At 40.3% G+C, this 24,295-nt stretch overlaps 1 protein-coding gene across 1 annotated transcript in view; it reads left to right on the top strand.

Annotated features, from left to right (window-relative positions):
• The window catches only part of NSUN7 (NOP2/Sun RNA methyltransferase family member 7), a 1,092,683-nt gene that overhangs the window by 151,394 nt on the left and 916,994 nt on the right, over positions 1-24,295 (top strand). Inside the window, exon 2 of the mRNA XM_044061490.1 lies at positions 13,009-13,054. Within this exon, the coding sequence (XP_043917425.1) occupies positions 13,009-13,054 (46 nt within the window). The remainder of the gene's footprint in view (positions 1-13,008; positions 13,055-24,295) is intronic.

The following is a 24,295-nucleotide window of genomic DNA, read 5'->3' as shown; positions in this document are numbered from 1 at the left end:
TGTGCAGAAACTTTGGATATATTTAGCACCAGTGTTATTACTAACTAGCATTCCAGCATTTCTACAGACTGTTATTGTTTATCAGCACTGTTAATGAAGATAGTATTCGGATATTGTGAACATCTAATAAAACCTTATTAAATGAACTACAGTGTTTGGAGAATTCATTCTGAAAAGTACACAAGACTTGGTCCATAAAGGAGAGACTGGCACCTGTTCAGCATGAGTTTTGGGTAACTAACAGATAAAGACTTTCATTCCAATCTCATTTCAGTTGTTTCCAGTTAATTACAGTACAGTACAGTCTTATCAATTATTACAATGGCGAGCCACTGTGAATGGGGTAAAACAATTAAAGTGACTCCCAAAACCCCATTGTAACCTTCCATCAGCAGTCAGACTATGTGTGTTGTACAAAAAAATCTACAGAATAGCAGCGTTTCATTCAACTACATGTGTGCTACAGAGCAAACTACAGAACGGCAGTGTTTCATTCCAGGCAACCATACCAGCGACCTGTGTTCATTCCAAACACTTCAAAACTTCAACAGGGACAGCTGTAGTAAGTAACCCTTTCAAGTACAGTTTTTAGTGCAGCAGCCAGCTTAACTTCAAGGTTTCATTAACAGTTTACAGTCACACTTTTTCCAGTCTGTCACTTTCATAATAGACTTTTTAGCAGCATACTAGAGTTTTTCATAAATAAAGACTGTGAACTCTATACAGAATAAGCCAGAAATGACAGCACTACAGTTTCTCATTACAAAACAGACCTTTCAGTAAGACAGCTCTACTTCATGCAGAAAATGGAAACAGCAGACGACCTCTACATATGGTAAATTGCAACTGTTAAAGTGCACAGCAGCAGTGTTTACTTCAGAAAATGCCTCAAAGAACTTCAGCAGACCAGCACTAAATCAACAAACTTCAGCAGTGTTCCTTCAGAGCATAAAAGACATTATCCAGTCAACAGCTATCCTCACAAACTTTCAAGTTTCCAGTGTGATGTCACACAGCCAAGAAGCAAGAAAAAATGTTAAAAGCTACACATGACATAAGACATTATTCCAGGATCATAAAGTTATATGTAAGACTTTATATGAACTTTTTAGTTAACAGCTCAAAAAAGTTTAAATTCATCAGTAAAAGTCATTTGCATACCTGTTAAATAAACATGTCAAGTAATACTTCTGCAGTTAAAACATCAGTAAAACTTTGGTTTACTTTTAAAAACTGGGTAAAGCAGTCTAGAAATGTTCTTTTAAAGTTAAAGGTTATTAGTTCAAGAATGTTAAATATGTCTAAACACAAAAGTATTAACTCATAGAAGCAGGCTACAGGAAAGCATTTGCATAATGAATCTGCTTCTATAGGTACAGTTTCAGACAAACGTAAATGCTTCAGCACATACAATTCAACAAACAGGGTTAAGTTGTAGTACAGTTTCAAATACAAATGCTCGGAATGTAATAAATTCTTGTTTACATGTAATTCAAAATACAGAATTATGTTGCAGTATTACACATACAGATGTCAACAGTTAACATACATAATATGCAGGCAGTGTCTCAATTTCACATTAATTCACGTTTTCTTGTTTTCAGAAGCAAGTGCAAATATTGCACTGAGGGGAGATAAGATCAATCAGAGTGCATATTTTTATAAAGTAAATTCCAGTGTAACTGAAACACAGACTTCAGCGCAGAGTAAAATTGCTACAGTTTGACAGCAAAATAAAGAAAGAATGCATTCCATAGCTATCTGTAAAGGGTGTGGCAGTCCGGCACCAAATCAGAGCATTAATCTGTCATTGTTTAAGGTTAAAAAAAGCAATATTTCATTGTTTACAGACAAATCAATTTCAGTTACACATAGATCTTTAGTAAGAGGACACAAATGCAATTTTGTCAGGATTTAAAGGGTCAAAGATTACAGCAGCTAACAGTTCAAAGTGTAACAGCTCTATACTAGATATGAGCATGTCATCAGAGTTATATGTTGTTTTAGACTTCAGTAACAAGTTTTTATGGAAAATAAAAATGCTACAGAATGTACAGTAGTGCACACAAATGGCACTTATAATTTGCATGAAGTAGTTTGTGCAAATGTACAGATTTTAAAGAATTGGTTACAACAGAAACATGCAGATTTATGGGTTAAAGGTAAAATAAATTCCAGTTCAGTTGACACAGCTAAAGTGCTCAGAAAGACATATTGGGTGTGGCCAGTTAGAAAAAAAAGGGTAACTTTATACATCTGTGTCTTGTAAGGTTTGTCAGAAATGACAATCAATTTAATTAGCAGAATAAAGGGTTTATAGTTGCAGATTATATTGTTTGTTTAGCAGTCATTAGTTAAGAGATTTGTATTAAAGTGTTGCAATGCATAAAAAAATCTAAATACAGAGACAAAAAGGATTCGTGCATAAAAACAGTACATCATATGTGTCATTAAAGCCACAGGTTCAACTCTTATGTTATAAAGAACAGACAGGTGAAGTTATAAAATCAGATCAGTTTAAATCTGCTATAAATATGTTTATGTAATCAGTTTAAGACTGTATATATTTCATACAGAAATGGCAGTTTACCAAGCACATCAGATCAGATTACAGCCAGTTTAGCAAGCTGAATTAAAGACAGTACTCTATACCACAATGCAGTATGGTAAAGATCAATTGTAATGCATTTACAGTTTTACTATTTATCCAATAAAATTGTAGACAGTAATGATAAATTCTTGCAGCATTCAGTAGTACTGAAAAGTTAAATGATGTCAGCTAAAGAAAAGGTTATAGTGAGACTGTATATATTTCATACAGAAATGGCAGTTTACCAAGAACATCAGATCAGATTACAGCCAGTTTAGCAAGATGAATTAAAGACAATACTCTATACCACAATGCAGTATGGTAAAGATCAATTGTAATGCATTTACAGTTTTACTATTTATCCAAGAAAATTGTAGACAGTAATGATAAATTCTTGCAGCATTCAGTAGTAATGAAAAGTTAAATGACGTCAGCTAAAGAAAAGGTTGTAGTGAGACAGTGGGTGGAGTTTCACTCACAGAACAGTATGTTAAAATAGAAGGGTCACGCGAGAAAATGTAAAACGTTCAGTTAAAATTAATTTTGTATAGGTGCAGAAATGCACAATGTTACATTACTACTTTAATTTCATTTGAGGCTATCAGTTTGCTTACAGACTTGCAAGAGTTTATTTATTCAGTCATTAGTTAACGGTAAAGTGACAGACATATCTGTTTAAAGGCTTATTACATCATACATTTCTACTACATCATCCTTCACATTATTCAGTCACTAGTTAAGGGTAAAGTGACAGAATTATTTTTTACAGGCTTATTAAAATAAGTTATCTAAGTAATAGGTAGTAATAGTTATTCAGTATAGTCAAGGTAGAACATGGCAGGCTTAATTTGTTAATTAATTTACAGATTACAGTACATTTTACATAATTATTTTATGTTTGTCAAAAAGTTAAAAACGACACTAACAGAAAATGTAAAGGTATAGACCTGAAATACAGAAAGCATAAGTTTAGTAAATTATTAAAATAAGTTATCTAAATAATAGGTAGTAATAGTTATTCAGTGCACTGACGACATTACAGGGCAGGCTTAATTTATTAATTAGTTTACAGATTACAGTGCACATTTACAGATTACAGTGTATTTTACATAATTATTGTACGTTAGAAATTTAAAAGGACATTAACAGAAAATGCAAAGGTGTATATCTGAAATACAGAACGTATAGGTTTTATTAAACTATTGTAGCTCATAAATATTCATAGAATTTTTCAGACACAAATTTAGGAGGCAGACATCTATTACAGCACAGAAAAGTTAAAAAAGGTAAGTAGCATTATAGAGCAAATCTAATGAAAATTTATAGACAAAAGTTAATACAGCATATGGCAATTATGCTTCAAGACCAGTTATAGAGTTATCTCTTTAGTGCCAATTTCAATTAGTATTCAGAAAATAGCCATCATGCTCGATAGGCTATACAATAAAAAAGAACAGTACAATGTTTAAATATTTAAATCTATAAACAACAGAAATAGGTTGTATTTGCGTAAGAGAGAGACATCATGGTACACTAAGGCACCAGTTCGTAAGATAAAAAACATAGGCAATAAACATTGTAATTTTAGCATTACAGCATACAGTGGGGAAAAATAGGCTGGGTTAGCAGTTTGTACTCTGTCTAACTTAAGAATGTGTATGGCATTTTCTAATCAGCTTTAAAAGCCACTGAATAAAAAGACACTCATTTTCAGAATAATGTACAGGTTTTGAATATATCACACATACATTAGAACTTAGACTTAAAGACTGTAAAGACTACAAATGTAGGTAATATGAAAATTAAATCATAAAGTTAACAGACTGCAACCCTAGTGGTCAAAATTAAAATCGCAGGTGTATTCACCAGATAAAGAAAAAACAGTTCTAATTAAATCATAAAGTTAAGAGGCTTCAGTGCAAACAGGCCATAAATGCTCATATGGCACCTAATGGTCAGAATTAAAATTGCAAGTTTACTTACCAAATAAAGAAAATTTATTTTCAGATTATGAGTCAGGTAGCATAAAGCCGTATACAATAGTTAGCAATACAGATGTAAGGTAACTACAGAAGTAGATCCCTGTGGACTTTCGTCAGAGACCTCAGTGGCAACTGTTAGATTAGGGACATCCATTTTAAAGTAGTTAATAGACATTAGACATGCTAAAGGGTAAAGTAGGCCTAGAAATTGTGTTTAATTTATGCATACAAGACTGTTAAGCAGAAAGAAAGAATAACCTTGCTGGTCAAACATGAGAGATAACAGTTCCCAAAGGAAGGCTACAGACTGTTCTTTTTCTGTTCTTTTTCTCAAGGGAAGAATCAAGAAAATGTTAGATAACGAGACAGCTAGGCATCTGCAAAACAAGACAAGGCCTGAGAACCAAGGCTAAGAAGGCATGTAAAGCAGTGCAGCACTGTGCAGGGTTTTGGTATTAGTAAATATACTTCAGATACAGTTAAGGAAGTCAGTCAGTTTGTTCGACCTGACATTCCAGACAAGATTACACTACAATACAGACACTTGAGCCTGAGTACAGAAGACAGGTCAAATAAGGACTGTTTTACTTTACATTATTCAGGACAATTGGAAGACATGCAGAAACTTTATATATATATTTAGCAGCAGTGTTATTACTAACCAGCATTCCAGCATTTCTACAGGCTGTTATTGTTTATCAGTACTGTTAATGAAGACAGTATTCAGATATTGTGAACATCTAATAAAACCGTATTAAACGAACTACAGTGTTTGGAGAATTCATTGTGAAAAGTACACAAGACTTGGTCCAAAAAGGAGAGGCTGGCACCTGTTCAGCATGTGTCTGGATAATTAATAGATAAAGACTTTCATTCCAGTCTCATTTCAGTTGTTTCCAGTTAATTACAGTACAGTACAGTCTTATCAGTTCTTACACTAGGGTATAGTAATGCTCTTAGATTCATTCAGAAATATAGTGAAGCATAGTTTAGATGTTTTTCTTTATTTATTTGAGACTGTACTGCAATGTTGTTTTAAATATTTCCTGTGCTTTTGAACTCTGATGTCACTGTGAATATATACTGAGTATTTTATTGTTCTTTTTATTATTTATTATTAAACATATTTAAACCTTTCATTATGGCTGATTTGTTTAGAGATATTTAAGTTTTGAGAGTACTTGCATATTTATTTGGTGACACTGTATGTGCCACTCCTAATATCCTTGCCCTTGATCAAGCTACCATTTGTATTAATATTAATATTACACAGTTAGATTGGACACCATTTGTTAAGGGCTTTAAAGTAGCTGATAAGGAGTTGACTGGTGGCAGTGATAACTACCGTATAGTCTGGGCAAAAGGGGGCATAGCTAGTAAACCTGTGCCAGCCTTTCCCAGGTGTGTGTGTGTGTGTGTGTGTGTGTGTGTGTGTGTGTGTGTGTGTGTGTGTGTGTGTGTGTGTGTGTGTGTGTGTGTGTGTTTCAGCTACTTAGGCAGGGACATGAAGCACTGGTTGAACAGAGAGTGTGCTGGAGGTCTTAACTTGGCCACTCAGCTGAGATCTCAACTGTATAACCAGTGGGGAGTCTTATTGGGGATCTGGAGAAAGAGGGAGAAACTAGCCCCGGACTGACTGTGATCTGTGTGTGCTCTTAAGGGGAATTGCACTTGATGCAGAAAGCTGCATCTGGAAATACAGTGTGTGTACCTGTCATCCTCCTAGCCTACGTCCCCCACTGTTGCCAGTGGTGAGGATTGAGGCTCCTTGATTACTAGTCCAGTGGTGGGTCATCATAACATTCTTGAAATTCTTTGCCAGAGGGGTGGTTGGTCTGCCCAAAACACTTCTCTGGAGGAATCGGTAGTGTGGGAGGCTTTCAGGTCCAACCCAAGTACTACCTGGGTGTCCCCTTGGCTAACCTGCTCATCCAGCTAGAGTTGTTGTGGGCTTGGAAGAAACCAGATACAGTGGAACCTATCCCCAAATGCACATACAAGATTTTGATTGCCCCTGTTGATAAATCTTTCTGGACCAAAGGAATCCCCGTAGATGCCATGGTTGTGGTGGCAGCCACAAAGAAGGAGCTGGATCAGGAAAGCTCCTCTGTCCACCCCCTCAAATAGAGAATCCCAGATGTTGGACAGGTTTGCCAAAAGAGTCTACTTCTCATCTACCTTTGTGCTTAGGGTGTTGAACTATTTGTCTCGGTGTTGAGCTATTTGTCTCATTTTACCAGGCTACAAAGGTACTTAGTCAAGGAACTTTCTAGCTCAGTCCTGGGGTCCATGTCTGCCAAGGAACAGGAGTCCTTTTCCTCCAGGCAGGCCACCCTACACTCTTTAGCCACTGTGTCCATGAGGTTAATCTCTCAAGCTGTGGAGGGTACCTCAAGGGTGGCCAGTTCCGGCATTGCCATATGGCGCCATGCCTGAATGAGGCTGTGTGATTTTGCGGAGCCTTTCAAGCAATCCTTTATTAATGCCTCCTTTGATGGCTCCACCTTGTTTGGGCCCATTGTATGTGACACGTTATCCCAGAGTGAGAAGGATGGTAAGACCCTATTTGTCATCGGAATCCATTTTTCTAGTTCACAACAGACCTTCTGCAGGAACAAGCATGGAAGTAGGAAGATGTGATTTCAGAAGTTACATGGTCCTTTCCAGGACACTCAGGGAGACTTTTCATCCAAGAGGTCCCCCACCCCCCGATCAAATCAGACCTTTCCTCAGGAAGCAGTTGGGGACATTTCTCCTTGCACCGAGAAGCCTGCAAAGCCATCACAAATGAGAAATGGGAGCTAAGGGTCATATCCAGAGGATACTTCATTCCCTTTTCTGAAACTTCCAAGTGAAGACTTTGCCTTCCTGATGTTCCACCCAGTCAGAGGGAGGATGCGGCCTAGGAAGTAAAAAAGTTGCTGCAAAAAAAGAGTCATCCAAGAGTCCTTCCCCCCATCAAATCAGATCAGGCATTTACTCCAGATTATTTTTAGTACCCAATAAAATAGTGGACTTGAGACCTACCTTGGATCTGATCTCTCTGAAGAAGTTGGTGAAACACAAAGTTCAGAATGGTTGTGATTCAGAATGGTTGTGATTCAGTCCATCTTACCTCTCCTGAAGGTGGGCGATTGAATGTGCTCTGTAGACCTCAAGGATGCATACTACCATATCAAAATGGACAGGCGCTCCAGGTGTTTTCTTCTTTTCAGGCTGGGAGACACTCAATACCAGTTCAAAATGTTTCTGTGTGGTCTCACCACAGCCCCAGGGTGTTCACCAAATGTCTAGCAGTAGATGCAGTTCATCTCCGACTGCAACGTTATCAGATATTTACATATGTGGATCACTGGCTTCTGACCAGGCATCTACTCCTTCAAGCCAGGGATTATTTTCTCAAGTTGGCTCCAACTCTGGGGATAACCATCAACATATAAAAGTCACAGCTGAACATGGTACAAGCCATAGATTTCATAGGGGCCTGTCTGGACAGAAGGATATCCTACCCTTACCTTACGATGGACAGGGTAACAAACTTGAAATTTCACATCAGCCAGATTTTGATGATTCCAAAATCCCCAGCTTCTGTATTTCTCAAGGCGCGAGGCGCAATGGTTGCCACTATATCTTCTGCCCATGGCACATTTTCACATGCAGATATTACAATGGACCTTAGTGGTTCAATAGTCACTGCTCATAAATCCTTTGAATTTTCCCATCAGTCTGTCTGATGTGTGCAAGGAGTCTCTGCAATTGGTGGTTTCACTCTGCAGAAGTTACTCAGCATTTTCTGGGCCAGACAGTCCAAAACTTGTGGACGCCCAGGAGACCAAGTTGCCTATCAGTGTACTCGAGATGAGATTGGCTCTTCTAGAGTTGCAAGAACTAGACAGCTTTCTACCTCGAGGGAACATTGCAACTCCAAACAGATAATATGTCAGTGGTATGGTACATCAGCAAACAGGGAGCAACCAGGTCTTAACCCCTATGTCAAGAAGCAATGACAGTGTGGCAGTGACCGATTTCTACCAACCGCTTTCTGGTAGCAATGTACATTCCAGGGGAGTCCAAAGTATTAGCTGACAGGCTCAACAGAGTGTTACTGATGCATCACAAGTGGTCCCTGAATCAGTTAATGGCAGGCACAATCTTCCAGAAAAGTGGTCAACTTTGCTGCTATCTCTTTGAGTCCCCTTTCAGTGACAAATGCAGCAGGTATTTTACCTTGATCCCTCCTCATGGACAGTCCCCCAGGGATGCTCTTTTTTATGCTTGGCCCCTCCAGTCTGCTCTGTGCCTTTCCTCCTCTACCGTTGATTCCCAAATTCCTACAGAAAGCTCTCAGGTTGCAAAGCAAAGTAGTCCTCATTGCCTCTTTTTGGCCTTGACAAACCTGGTTCACCTTCCTTTGGTCTCATCTGGTTTGTCCTACGATGACATTGGATCCGAGTCCAGATCTGCTCTCTCATCAGTCGGGGCATCCACATCTGGACAATCAGGGCCTGAAATTAACCGCATGGTTTCTCCACTTCCGATGATGGCAAGATCTCCCAGGCTGTCTTCTCCAGTTCGAGACATTTTGATTTTCCACACATAAAATTTACAAAAGCAAATGGAAAAGATTTTCTGTTTGGGCTGAACAAAAACACATAGATCCCTTTACAGCCCCAGTGGCAGTCGTACTTCATTTTGTGGCTTCCCTTTTCAAGGATGGTGGTAGTTATTCTACTGTCAAAATGCAACTGGCTGCTATATCCAGTTTTCACATTGGTTCTGATTCCTTATCTCTTGCTTCTTCTAAACTGTGTAAAACTATTCTAAGGCCCAAAAGTGTCCTGTCACCTTGTCCTCTACCCCATTCTCTATCAAATTCCTGCAGGAATACTTGTTCATATGCAGCCCATCATCAGCTCCAGCTTTCCTCTTTGGATCACTTTGGTATGATGGCAGCTGCACTATTCAGTTAGATGAACGATGGACAGAATAGAAACAAGTGGCATTACGGAGTTGCTTAGGGTGCTTCTTTTACAAATGAGTCAGTTTCAGAGAAGCTGCTGACTAATTTTTGACATCATACTTGCCAGATAGAATCAGTAGAGACTGATCCTGTTGGGTAAAGGGAAAAATGCTCCTGCTACAATATTTTCTTGTCCTGTAGATGGGAAGGGTAGTCTATTTCTAAGTTGTACTGCAGGGTGCTACTGTTTGGTATTTTATATCTTTTTATTTTTGTTTGCTAACTGGGATTGTCCAGCTGGGGCCAAAGGCCCATTTTCAATGGATGAAGAGGAGAAAAACAACAGTATACATTTTACAATATTTAGGCATTTGAATGTGAAGTATTAAAAAGAAAATACAACTCTATATACACTTGATACTTCAACGTCAGACATGGTATAATTATTGCCTCTGTTGAGTTATAGTAATAGTACAGCCATTGGTATTTCATGGTTTGGATTATTGGTGTGCTGCTGGTTTCTACCATGGACTCACTGGTGGTGATACCAGCTTTGGTATTGTATTGGGTACATTCATTCTGGGTTGTCATCAGTTTGCTTCTGACCATTTCATGAATCATTCTGAACTGCATTCAGAACCATGCCTTCTTTTTGGGGGGATAGACAAACCTGAGATCTAGCTTCCCTGTCTGTGTCCCAGTAATGATCTCCAGCCTATTTTCTCTTCTCTTTCTTTGTGGGTTTATGGGAGCTGTTCTGTCTACAACTGATGTCCAATGGAAGATGATCATGATGCTCATGGTACTTTTTCACATGCGAGTCCTATAATAAATAACTGCCTTTCACTACATTGTAATCATTATTACATGCTTCATCTCTTCCTTATCCTGGACCCTTATCCCCATATCCTGGATTTAATGAGTCTACACCCGGATTTTGCAAACTCCCTACCTCTTTACTTCCATCTACTTTTCAGAGCCCCTCACAGTGGATGCAGACTAAGGTATAGGAAACCCAAGTCATACCTGTTAATAGTCCAAAGCTACTGTATTTGTGCTTTGGAAAGGTATTTCCATATCAAGCTGCTGCGGTGAGGGCCCATAAGGCTTTCTTTTACTATGATTGGGCATTTAAGTGTTGTGAGAACTCACTCCTGCTCCCTCTTCAAGGGGTCTGCAATCCTTTTACAGGATGTGAGTCGCCAGCCATTGTATCTTCTTGGTTTGTAGTCCTGGCAGTTTGTATCTTAGTGAACACCTTAAATCTCACCTTGAGTCTTCTTCTACCAGCTTTGGCTTTGGCATCATCAAGAAAGTGCTCTTTCCATTCTTTAGAGGTGAAGTGCAAAGACAGTCAACTTGTTTGTCATCAGACAGAATGATGTTCTGCAAAAATACTTTTCCTTCCAGCAGGGTAAGTGGCTAAGCAGTAGTGTTATTGGTGGAATAGAAGAGTTTCTGTAAATATTTATGCCATTCTGCCATTCCACATCTATTATTAAAGTTCTGCACTGATGAGTGAATGCTTATTATTATCATACTGCTGTCACTCAGAAGATCTTATACTCGTGATCTCTTCAAAGACAGTTTCAGTCCATGTACTAGAAAAATATAACACTGTGGCATGTAAGTTGCCTTCATCTGAAAACATGGTTGTTTCAGTATTCTTGTTCGGCTGTGATGAGATCTCAAAATCCATAAAGCCTGCCAGTAGGCTGTCACTCAGGCCATCGACAAGGCCAGGTGGAAAATGTTATTCATCAAGACTGAGAAATATCTTGTTCATGTTCATATGTTTATAGGTAAATACTAGACTATTAATCTGCAGACTATTACAAGTTTAGCCAATAACTAGAGGCCAGATCCAATACCTTGTATCTGCAAAATTAAGACCTTAACCATTTTACCATGCCTCGCCCCCATGGTTTTAAGTCTAAATGTCTAATTTGTTTGTGTCTTTTTTTGATTTAGGCCTGACTTTTTTCCACCTTCAAGATGCATATGCTATCTATCTTGCTGTTTCATGATCTGGCCAAAGATTACATGTTGGACCAATGAAAATTGGTGAAACACTCTCTGAAATGAATCCTTAACCTTTGGCCTTCAGTGAAGAATGTTTCTGTGCCTTGACAGCTTTAGTACAAGATCACCATGCTATTGCATTCATCCAGTGAACTGTCTCATTCATCAGACGTGATATTGGAGTCTCAGAAAACACTCTACCTTGTGGCAGTTACTTTTAAAAAGAAGATCTCTGTGCTACAGACTGCCATGTCCTGTGAAGCTTACCTCACCATCCATAAAGTTCTGGTTTCTCTGTATGAATCTTTTTTTCCTGAAGGTGTTTTTTTTTAGTTATAACATAGTCAATTCATTCATATTCACCCAGTTTTTTTGGGAGGAGACTGGATGCAATTTTTTTCAGGTGTTGCATTTACAACAGAGGACCCCTTGAGTTAAGATTAGCATACATGTGAATGTTAACTGTGTCAGTTATCTTTGTGAATGTCCTCTGAAGTGAGTGCATTATTCCCTCCCGCTATCCCTTTTGCCTAGAAAACTGCAGCTGTTATACCATAGCAGCAGAGCATTTTTAATTGAATACTTTCCCCACTCTTCCTGCCAACCATCACACTGCTGGGAAATCCCCAGCTCCACTGAGGCTAAAGCCTTCTGGGGGCTATAATTCAGGCAAACATTGGAGTTGTTTGTGCCCATGCAGGCATCCTGGCTATGTGGACAGTTTTAATGTGAATAGTGTAACCTCTCCTCTGATGTTAATGTGAGCAGCTGCATCACTGCAAGGACTACCTCTGTTCTTTAGTCCACACATTCATGCCACTCCACTTGCTCTGATAAATGCTGTCGTTACTGGCTTGTGCAGTCATTCCCATGGCCTCTCTTTACCAGCTCCCAGCATTTTGCTACACCTCCACCCTATAGTAGAAGTTGTGTTAGCAGAGCAGTGGAGTGAGCCAGAGGGGATAGGCGTGCTCCTCTCCTACTTCAGGATGTGCTTGCACCTGCCTGAATCATCAAGCACCCACTAATCAAACTCGGGTCACCTAGGTCATAGTCAAGGCTTTATCCCTGTAACTTGCAAGTGCAAGCAAAAAGCATCTCACGTTCATTACATTGATATTTACTGTATTTTCTTGCATTTGAAATCTCTTGCTGAGCATGGTCAGGAAATGGGCATCCTGTAAACAAATATGCCTCTAAACCATGTTGCTGATTAGTCATGTGTAGGACAGAAGAGCTGTGCATGCTCCAAGCATAGGGGCTTAAAATTTTGAGAAGGGCTATGAAAAAGGTCATAAGAGATTGTCCGTAAGTATTGCACCAGCTGCAGAGGACCCTGTTTGAGATAAAAGGGATGTGATTCTTGTGTTGCATTATCATTTTCTTTTTTGTTGTAGTAGTAGCTTGCACTTATGCCAAGTGTTCATGCTGTTAACTTTTTTTTTTTTTTCTAGATCAGGAAATTCTTGAAGACATACTTATTGATTGCTGCTTTTTCCTGTGTCATCCACTGGTGAGTTTGCGAGTTTGCATATTGGTGCATGCATGCATAGATTTCTGTTGTCTGTTATATATTCATGCACATCAACCTTCACACACACACACACACACACACACACACACACACACACACACACATACACACATACTAATGCATATATATAATACACACACACACACACACATATATATATATATATATATACATGTGCATGTATATATATATATATATATATATATATATATATATATATATATATATATATATATATATATATATATATATATAGATATATGGGTGTAGGACACTGTATCGAAGTGTGTGTGTAATTTATATGGGTGTAGGAGGACACTTTCTTGAACGTACAGTGTCTTGTCACCCTGCAGATCGACTTCCAAATGTTAAACCCACCAATATCAACACATTCTGTTCATGCTCTGGGGATTACACTGGAGCAGACTAAACCAACATCAAGAGTTTTTCAGGGGGGCAAGCCCCCTTGCACCCCCCTTTTAGTTATATTAATTAACTCTGAGATTGTGCAGTTGCAAGGGAAACAAAATACTCCCCTACTCGGGAATTGTTGATCTCACACATTAGTCAACCTCCTGTTTGTATTAATCAAATGGTGTCAACCTACTTTGTTTTGGGGCACTGGATGTTTGCTCCAGTGCCCTAGACCCATAGATATATATGTGTGTGTGTGTGTGTGTGTGTGTGTGTGTGTGTGTGTGTGTGTGTGTGTGTGTGTGTGTGTGTATGTTAAATATATATATACATATATATATATATATATATATATATATATATACATATATGTGTATATATATATATATATATATATATATATATATATATATACACACACACACACACATATATATATATATATATATATATATATATATATATATATATATTTATGTATGTTTATGTATATATATTTATAGTACATTGCATGGAGCTGCACAGAGAGCAATGAACACCTAAACAACAAAAACATTGAAAACTAAGTGATCAAAAAGGAACACAGTTTCCTTTTTTTCCAAAACCCTAACAGTATCATCATATGAAATGTGTGAATAAGGGTACCACTAGGGATTGGGGTTTTCATGAGTTTATGTGTCAAGTTACAGTTAGTGGTATTGTCAAGTTAAGGTTTAGCATGCAATAGTAGGGTATGTAGGAAACCCCATTCTGTAACAGTTCCCCTACAAAAGACACTTGGACACACACACACACACACACACACACACACACACACACACACACACACACACGAAATCTATCATCTAACATAGCCTGTTTTCTAACTCTAACAATTTTTGAAATCAAAGCACTCAAAGTTAAGTATTTTGATATTCTTCTCCACCTGAAAACTATGTTAGGTAAATTAGCATTTGACACACCGGACATGTATGTGTATATAAGCGTAACCACATATATATGAATCTACTTTGAAAGCACGAAAGGCCAGATTACTGAATGTGATTTTCACGAGATGATAACATCGAAACCTTGATTTCCCAAATGCGAAAGTTTCACCAGGCTTTATCCCATGCATGGGTCCCCTCAAATTATTTATGGCTTATTCTCATTAGGGATGATATATAATTATTGACCATGGGATCGGTAAGACCAGTCTCTAAGCAAATGGGATAGGTTAATATGAGCACAGAAGAGGAAATTAGCTAGACTGAAAGTGTCCCACAAGGGCAGTTAGCCTAGTACTTACCTAAGAACATAAAAACATGTTCTTCAATAGTACCACTATTCAGACAAAATTATATCTGAATATACTGTTAGGATTTTGTTTTATTTTTATATTTTATTTTATTATTATTTTGTTTGTTTTTCTTGGTTGACCAATTGTGAAAGGAAAAGGTTTTCCTTTTGTAATCTGTTTATTTCTGGCCACAGAAACTGATGTAATGTGAATTGATGTCTCTACATGTTGATTAGTATCATAGTTACATATATAGGTGTGTGTGTGTATGTGTGTGTGTGTGTGTGTGTGTGTGTGTGTGTGTGTGTGTGTGTGTGTGTGTGTGTGTGTGTGTGTGTGTGTGTGTGTCTTTTCTGAAGAGATTCAAGATTCTGAATCTGAACCAGAAGATACGGGGATAGATACATGTTTTTTCTTAAGATTTCTGATTCAGAGGAGAGCTAAGTTTCTGATTCTCTGTGTGGAGGTTTCTTTTTCTATGAGACTGTTGCTAGAATATGCTGCTTTTTTCAGTGTTTCTCAGTTCCTTAGAAAATACTGTGAATTGTTTCAGAAGGATTTTTCAGAATCTGCATCCACTCCTCCAGTTCTGTCTGCCTTAGAGAATGTGTGTTACTGCCTGCAATTTTCTTGATAGCTTACTGCCCTTTAAAAGGATGAATAAAGTTTCTCAGTCTTTTAAATTTTTATACGCTGTTCCTTAACCTGATCCAGCAGCTGTAGCTTAAGCTGATCCCTTATGCTGAGCACTTAGTTAATTCTAATCCTACTCTTTTTGACAATGATGGGAAAATTATTAATAGGCATGGGGGAAGTAGTGTATACTTCTTCAACTTTAATTTTTCAGAATTTTGAATTGTCAGGCTGATATGTTAAAGTTTGTTCAGACAAATTGTGAAATTATGAGGAGTGTTTTATCTGCACTTTCTTCTTGTTAGGAAAAATCTGATTTAAATAACTTTGTTTCTTCTACTGTATAAATCATTACTCATTGTTTACAGTGTGTGTATGACTCTGTTGAGACTTCTTTGAGAGCTATGGCCATTGGTATTGTTTTGAGGCTATTTACACGGCTGCATTTTCAGAACCTCCCAGATGATGTTATAAACGAGATTTTAAATTCTCCCTTGGATAAGAGGGCTTAGTGTTTGGCCCCTTTGCTGTTGCGGTGTTAAAAAAATGTGATGAAAGGGGCAAGCTGATCCAGGAAATATTTAAGATTTTTCAGCCCTACTTTTCCAAATTTTCCAAGGGATTTTCTGTCAACTCATCCAATTTTGGCAAAAAAGAAAAAAAAAACAGAATAAAGAGTCTCAAAAAAGTACAGGTAAACAGATGTTTAAGAAGAAATGACAAGGGGTTCCAAAAAGACGTGTGGTCCTCCCATAACCAGTCTGAATGACTGTTCAAGAGACCTTGTGAAATCTCCTCCCACCCATGTCCCTTTTTCTTCCGGAAGGTCTGAATTTCCATTTTTCTCTTTGGCAACAGATTGTTTCAGACAAATTGGTTCTGAAAAATCATTTGTCAGGGTTACAGATGGCAGTGGGGGGAAATTCCTGCTTTCCAGGGGATCAGTCATCCTCCTTCAGATCAGACTGTTGCTTCCAATGGTTCTTCTTTACATGCTGTCTCAAAGATTAATAGAACTAGTTCCTTCTTCCATGGTGGGGAAGAGTTTTTATTCAGGGACATTCCTAGGGACACAGAAAGAACATGTTTGGAACCAGTTCTGGATCTTTCTTTCGTAAACCTGTTTGTGATAGTGCCCAAGTTCAAAATTATGTCACCTCACAACCTGTTCCATCTTCTTCCTCTTTCAAGTTTCCTGGGAACACTAGACTGACAAGGTGTTTATCATCACATCCGTTTTCATCCAGACTTCAAAAGTTTGTTAAGGTTTTGTGTGTCTGGATTACAGTGTCACTTCTCTGCCTTACCTTTTGCACTATGCACGGCAGCAAGAATGCTCACAAAGTGTCAGATCTGATGTTGTTTTTTTAGTCTGTTCCCCAACCAGTCTTGGATCTGACCTTGGATCTGATCCATAGTTCAGTCTCCTCCCCTTACCCACAATCCCTGTAAACCCTGTATTACCTCAGATCTTGTTTGCAGCTCTTAGTGTTCAGACATGGTTGAAGTAGCTCAAAGTGTTGGCAGATATGTGATTTTTTTTGCTTTTTATAGTATAGCTTCTTTTCCAGGCGTACTGGGAGTCATTTGATTCTTTACTTGCCCGTTTTCACCCTTGCTAGCCCAAAAAAACCCTTCTGTCTAGTAATATTGTTTTTATGTCTACACCTTACGCTGTCTCCCTTTACTGTACTGGGAGTCTAGTGTCTCTCGTACCATTGTTGGTATTCTTTTCCTTTATCCCTTTATTTGAGATATTCTTGTTACCATTGCTGGCATCTGACTTTCTGTGGTTGGTTCTCTGTGTTGCTGTTGACTGTTGTGTTCTTCCTTCTTTCATGTCATACAAGGCTAAGGGATTCAAAAAGTATGTTTCCTGCAGCCATAAAATCCCTAACTCTTATGCTCATTCAGAGTGTGTATATTGTGTAGGGTTGCACTCCTCAACGAAGATTATGATATTTGCTCAGGATTTAACCATAGAACATAGAACAAAGGAATAGGTTATTGTTATAAGGTTTGCTTCTTTCCTCCTCTTATGTGTCTGAAGCTTCACCTTCCTCCAAGAAACTCACAGGTAAACCTAAAGGGGATAAAAGGAAAAAGACAGCTGAAAAGGCATTTGAAAAAGGAAGCATTTCTCTAACCGCTGCCCTCACTCAGCTCCAGCTTTGGCTCCACCTGCTAAAATTCAGAAAACCTTGGCTCCAGCTACTTCCTCTGATTTGATTCACAAAGTTGCCTTCTCATAGGCAACACAGATTCACCCTGGAGCCAGTACCTTCAGGATTACATTCTCCATTCCTTCAAGGCATGTTCCACAAGGCTTTGAGACCTCTGTCTACTTCATCATCCTTCGGATCTACTTGGAGCTTGTCCGAAGCAAATGTGGACAGAATGAGAAGGAAATTCTTCAGGACCCACATTCAGTTCCTGCTCTGTCTCCCATCGGACTCATGAGCTTAGGACTATCCCGTATCTCTCTTGTTGCTGCTACACCAATTCGCCCTTCAGTTTTGGATGCATTGGATCCAAGACTTTAAGGATTGTCTATGTCATATCTGAATGATTGGTCCTCTTCAACTCCAACATCTTCTCTGATCCAGCTATTGTTGACTCTGTCAGAGATGGAGGGATCTCTGAGCCATAGCCTTCTCGCCGTATCTGGGATAGGGGTTCAGCTCTGAGACTCTCGGAGCTGTCACTTCCGCTCTGGGCTTTGGCATTACTTGAACATAGGGTCAGAGGAATTCTCTGGGCTATCTTAATAAGGTGGCTTTTGCTCATACTGGGCTAGTTCTGGGATCTCCCTTGGCTTCTGCCTTCAAGGCAGTGGAGAGACGTTTCTCCACCTCAGGAGGTAGGACATCCTTGCCCCCCTCCGTTCCTCTCTCTCCAGAACTGTTTGCCCTGGCTCCTGAACCTGCTCATTCCGTTCCATCGAGACATCTGTTCCATTCAAGTTTTGAGACAGTTCCCATTCAGACTCCACCAAGGACTTATTATATTATCGCCTGTGGAAGCTCCTCGACAGCAAAAGTGCAGGAGGAGGTATATTGACTCCTTGCAGGAGTCACTAACACAAGACATGGACATTGATGAAGGTGAGGGATCCCCCCCAGGTCACCCCTTGAGGATGTCTCATTTGGAGGAAACCTGTGAGCTTCTAAGACAGAAAGGTGGTTGGTCTTCGAAGTGCATACCCTACAGGAGTCAGTGTTTCTTGAGGATTTTGAAACCAGCGCATCTACTTCCGGTGTGGTCCCCTCATGGTCAGAATGGTGAATCTGATTTCCCTTTAGGCATTGAAGGATATGGATGTGGCAGAATCCATCCCCAAAAAGCACCCAAAGACGGTTTCCAGTCGAGCAAGGGCCTCCCAGTCGATGGTATGTCGGTGGTGGCAGGCGCTAAAAAGGAACTTGCTGAGGTAAGCCCCACTGCCCATCCTTCTAACAGAAAGTCAAGGGCCTTAGACAGATTTGGGAAGATAATTTATGCATCAGTGACCCTTGCTGTCCAATCACTGAATTATTTGGCACACATAACAAGGTTTCAGAGAGACTTGACTATGGAGTTTTTCAAGTCCCTCTCAGGGTCCATGACTGTGGAGGACAAGAAAACTATGTCTTCCCAACTGGCCACACCTCAGTCCTTCTCGAATGTCTCCATGCGTTTCATCTCCCAACGCTACAGATGGTGTTTCAAGAGCTGCTGATTCAAGCATTATGGTTCAGAGGCATATTATGCAACTTCTTGTAGCCTTTCAATGTTTCCTTCATCAGTGATCCTTTTTGATATATCAGTCTGTTTGGGCCTAAAGTTAAAGAGACTCTCTCCCAGAGTGAACAGGATGGGAAATTTCTGACTGCTATAGGAATATGGTTTTCCTTTTCCACAGAGGACCTTTTCTAGGAACCAGAATGGGGGTAGGAAGATGTGGTTCCTAACGTTGTGAAGGTTTTTTTTTTCCTCAGGATTCCAATGGAGATGGATTTGCCCGCAGCAGGGGGGGGGGTGCTTCAATGGTAGGTTTTGCCCACATGGAAGAGGAGGCCTACAAACCCAATGTTTTAGAGGTCCCTCTACCAAGAAGCCTAATCAGGGCTTCTGAAGGATTGCCTAATTGCTGAACTCTGGAGGCAGTCGGGGGTGCTTATTTCTGCACCCAGAAGCCTGGACATCCATCATGCAAAATGTCTGGGTGCAGATTATAGTTACCAGAGGCTACTGCATTCCCTTTCACCATCCTCCACCAATAAGATCAAAGAAAGTTCCCAACATACCACCCCATCAAAAGAAAGATCAGCCTTAGAAGTCGAGAAGCTGCTAGCAGAAGGAGTTTTCCAAAGGGTCCCACCAGACCAGCAAGGGTTTGAAACATATTCAGAATTCTTTTAGATGGCAAAGAAAATGGGGATCTCAGGCCAATTTTAGATCTAAGATATCTAAATCTGTTTGTAAAACATGCAACATTCTGAATGGTCGTGGTTCATTCCATACTTTCTTACTAAGGGAGGATGATTGGATGTGCTTGGTAGATCTCTAGGATTTGTACTATTCCATCAAAATAGAAAGACAGTCCAGGAGATATCTTCATTTCTGGTTGGGGGCCAGTCACTTCTAGTTCAGGGCCCTTCTCTTGTGTCTCACCACAGCACCCGGGTGTTCAACAAATGTATGGCAGTGGTTGCAGTTCACTTGAGATTGCTGGGATACCGGGTGTCTCCCTACTGTAACATCTGGCTCCTCACCGTTCCCACCAAGCATCTTTTGACTCAGCCAGGGACTTCTTGCTCCATCTATGCCTCGATCTGGGCATCACAGTCAGTTACAACAAATCTCACCTTATTCCCACTCAAGTCATGCAGTTCATAGGTGCTTACCTGGATACAATGTCTCAGATACCAAGACTACCTCAGTCCAAACTATCCACCTTACATCTTCAGGTTGGACAACTCATGTTTCTTCAATCAATTAGCTACTATTTAGAGTTTTCATAGTGGTAAAAATGATTCCAGGCTGGCATCTCTCAAGCTCTTCAAAGCATTCCTTAAAGGTACCTTTCTACACAGACCACCCATTAATGATCCCACTCCTTCTTGGGACTTGCTAGTGCTTTTACAGGCAGTGATAAAATTCCCGTTTGAACCAGTGGCTAAAGCAGATTTAATATTTATCTTGGAAATGTATTTTCTTGGTTGCTATTACATCAGCCAGGCAAGTATCTGAACTCCAGGCACTGCCTTGTCAGCCACCTTAGCTAATTTTTCATAAGGACACAGATGTTCTTCGTGTTTCACTGTTGCAGTCATTACATTTGGGTAATCCAGCTGGCAGGTTGCCCTCAGTCGGCCAGAATTCCAAAGTCCTGGGTCCTGCATTGGCTGCTGTCGCCCCTTCCCTGACATCAGGTCGTCAGGAGTATAAAAGATGCGGCCAACACCATTTTCTTTAGTCTTTCTTGCCGTGCGGCGCCCGAAGCAGAAGCAGTTCGCAAGTGCCTGTTGGCCGACTCCTGAGATTTTCGTGTTCGAGTTTCAAATCCGAAGTCTTCAGTAAAGCTAAGTACCCCATTGGGGAAACACTTTTCTTGCTCCAGACCGATGTCAGAAAAAGTAAATAATTGTATTTCTTGTGGAAAGCAAATACCTCATAAGGACTTTCATTCTTACTTCCCTAGCCCTAACCACAACATTTCTGGTTGTCGGTTTTGTGCTAGATTTAACCAACGCACTATTAAGCGTCGGTATGATTTTGCTTTAAACTAATTTGGATGCCGGTTTAATTATCCAGAAATGTCATCAGATAGCTATCCGAGTACCGGAGTTCACAAAAAGTGCAAAGAAAAGGAGAGAGATAGACAACCAAGGCCCAAAACCGACGACGAAGCTTCTCCTAAGCCAGTCTCCGGTTCTCAGTGAGGCGCTTTCGCAGCCCCTGACGCCTGCTACTTTAGAGTCGCAGGCCTCTACCGACTCCCACTTGGAGTCGGCCATGCCGCTGGAAACTCAAGGTGTTGGAGCCTCGGATACTATGCCTTCAGATGGGTCCAGAGCCGCTGAGCAGGCACCGACTTCTGAGGGTGTATTCAGACCTCTTCTGATTCCTCTTCTGATCAGGAATATTCTCTCCCCCCCCCCCCCCCCCCATGAAGATTCTGATGCTGAAGAATCTATACCTTCAACTCCTCCTCCAGAGGACTATTCTTTTGAGGAAAACTTGCATACCATGAGGAAGCATTTCCACTGGGAGAGCCAAGATTTTTCAGAATCTAAAAAGAGGCTCAGGTATTTCCTTTTACTACCTCAGCACAGGCCACTAGCCATTCCACCTGTGTTAGACATTGTAGATGTTGTGTTTTCGGAGTCTAGTCTTACACCTGACTCCTTACCTCCAGCTCCTGTTAAGCCTGACAGATATTACAGGATTGCTGACTCTCATAAATTCCTTTTTAAAAACCTTGCTGCAGACCCAGAATCTATTTCACAGGGTCCCAAAGGAGTTAAGGCTTCTGCTGCAAAAAACCCTACCCCCTCTGACAGAGATGCTAGGGCACTGGATAGATGGGGTAAAAGGTTTACACATCCGCTACCTTGGCTATAAGGGCCTTAAACTGTCAGCTTCATATGCTCAAATATCAGCATCATGTCATGGCATGCTTAAACAGAAAATGTTATTAAACTCTGAATGTGCAGAAAACAAGGAAATGCAGGATTTATTGCATGCAGCTGAACAAGTTGGAAAGCATACTTTGCAATGTGGTTTTGATTCTTTGGAGGCCTCCTGCAGGGCCACAGTTACGGGTTCTGTAATTAGGAGGCATGCTTGGTTAAAGGAACAAAATCTGCCTGATCATGTCAAAGTTAAATTATTAGATGCACCTTTACAGCATGATACTTTGTTTGGTGTTAAGGCAGAAGAGGTGTTAAAGAAAATGGAGGACAAAGCTAAATCTATGCAAACTGTCAAATATTTTTTACAAGTACAGCCACCTAGGTTTAGTAGACACTGGCCTACAAAGAATTGGTACTTTCCTGTGTCAGACAGACCTCAAAGTGGCAGATCCAGATGCCCTAGAGGCAGATCCCAGGCTCAAGGTTCATACAGGTCAAAGCAATGGGGTGCTTCTACCTCCAAAGTTGGAGAAGAGAAATCATAACCACACAGGAAACAGTCCCAATGACTTCCCCCTGCCTGTACCAAGCACTTATCTCCTGGCAGCACCCTTAGGGGGAAAATTAGCACTTTTTTCTCAAAATTGGCACATTATAACCCAGGACAAGTGGGTTCTAAATATCGTGTCACAAGGGTACAAGTTCCATTTCCCTACCCTGCCAAAGGCAAACAGCTGGCCAGATCTTCCAAAAAATCAATGGACAGAGACACAAAAACAAGTCTCATCCCTCATGGACATGGGGGCCATTCAACAAGTACCACAGCAAGAGCAGGGACAAGGATTTTACTCAAGGCTGTTCTTGGTACCCAGAAAGGACAAGGCCTGGAGACCAATACTGGACCTATCTATTCTGAACAGATTCCTGGATATACCAAAATTCAAGATGTTGACTTTGCAGCTGCTTCTGCCCATGCTGGGCACGAACGCTTGGCTTGTGACTCTAGACTTAAAAGAGGCATACCTGCATGTCCCAGTCAGACAATTATGCAGAAGATACCTCAGATTCAAGGCTGGCTCAATGCATTACCAATTCTCTGCACTGCCCTTTGGCTTATCTACTGCTCCTAGGGCCTTTACAGAGTGCCTGACACCAGTAATTGCATTCTGCAGACAAAGAGGAATACAAATATATCCTTACTTGGACGACTGCCTAATTCAAGCATAGAGCAAGGACATTCTTCTACAGCATCTGCCGTTTGTGAAAAGACTTCTAACATGCCTAGGATGCACAGTCAACAAAAAGAAATCAAAACTAGTACCCTCTCAAGAGATAATATTCTTGGGTGCAAGCTTAAATACAACTGTCCAGATGGCTTATCTCACGCCAGACAAACAAAGGCAACTGACTACCTATTTCAAAATGTTGGCAACAAAGGCCCAGCTATCTGCAAGAAAAATTCTGCTGGCTTTGGGCTTCAGGGCATCCTGCATCCTACTAATTCCATATGCAAGACTGCATATGAGGAAATTTCAATGGTACCTAAAAAGTGCTTGGACTCAACATTGCCACAGCCTGGAAACAATGATTACTCTCATTCCCTGGCTACAACAGGAGTTTCGATGGTGGGCAAAGACTTGTCACCAAAACAAGGGATAGCCATTCACATTACCCCCAGCCAGGCAGACACTAACAACGGATGCATCAGATTATGCCTGGGGGGTCCACTTGGCAGGAAGATGCATTCAGGGCACATGGTCCTCAACCCAAATGCATCTACATATCAATCAAAAAGAGATGCTAGCTGTTCAGAATGCCCTGACAGCCTGCAAGGACCTACTTCATCTGGGACAACTACTGATAAAGACAGACAACACCACGGTCATGTGGTATATAAACAAGCAAGGAGGCACACATTCTTACCCCCTTTGCAGACTAGCCATGACTTTGTGGGACACAGCATTAACTTACCAAGTACATCTGCAGGCACAATTCCTGCCAGGAAAGGAAAATACTCTGGCAGACGAACTAAGCAGAAACCTCATGGATCCCCACGAGTGGCAGCTTGATCCACAAGTCTTCAGCATGATAACAAGGAAATGGGGATGCCCAGACATAGATCTGTTTGCCACTCCTCACAACTACCAACTAAAAAGATTCTGCACAAGGACTTATCACAGACAAGCATGGAAAGTGGATGCCCTATCTTTCAGCTGGAAAAACCTATCAGTATATGCCTTTCCCCCACTGCCTCTCCTCCCCAA

This window comes from Protopterus annectens, chromosome 2.part0 (assembly GCF_019279795.1).
Source record: "Protopterus annectens isolate FY-2018-M chromosome 2.part0, PAN1.0, whole genome shotgun sequence".
Taxonomy (NCBI): domain Eukaryota; kingdom Metazoa; phylum Chordata; order Ceratodontiformes; family Protopteridae; genus Protopterus; species Protopterus annectens.
The sequence above is the reverse complement of the archived record's forward strand: the minus strand, read 5'-3'. Positions and strand labels throughout refer to the sequence as shown.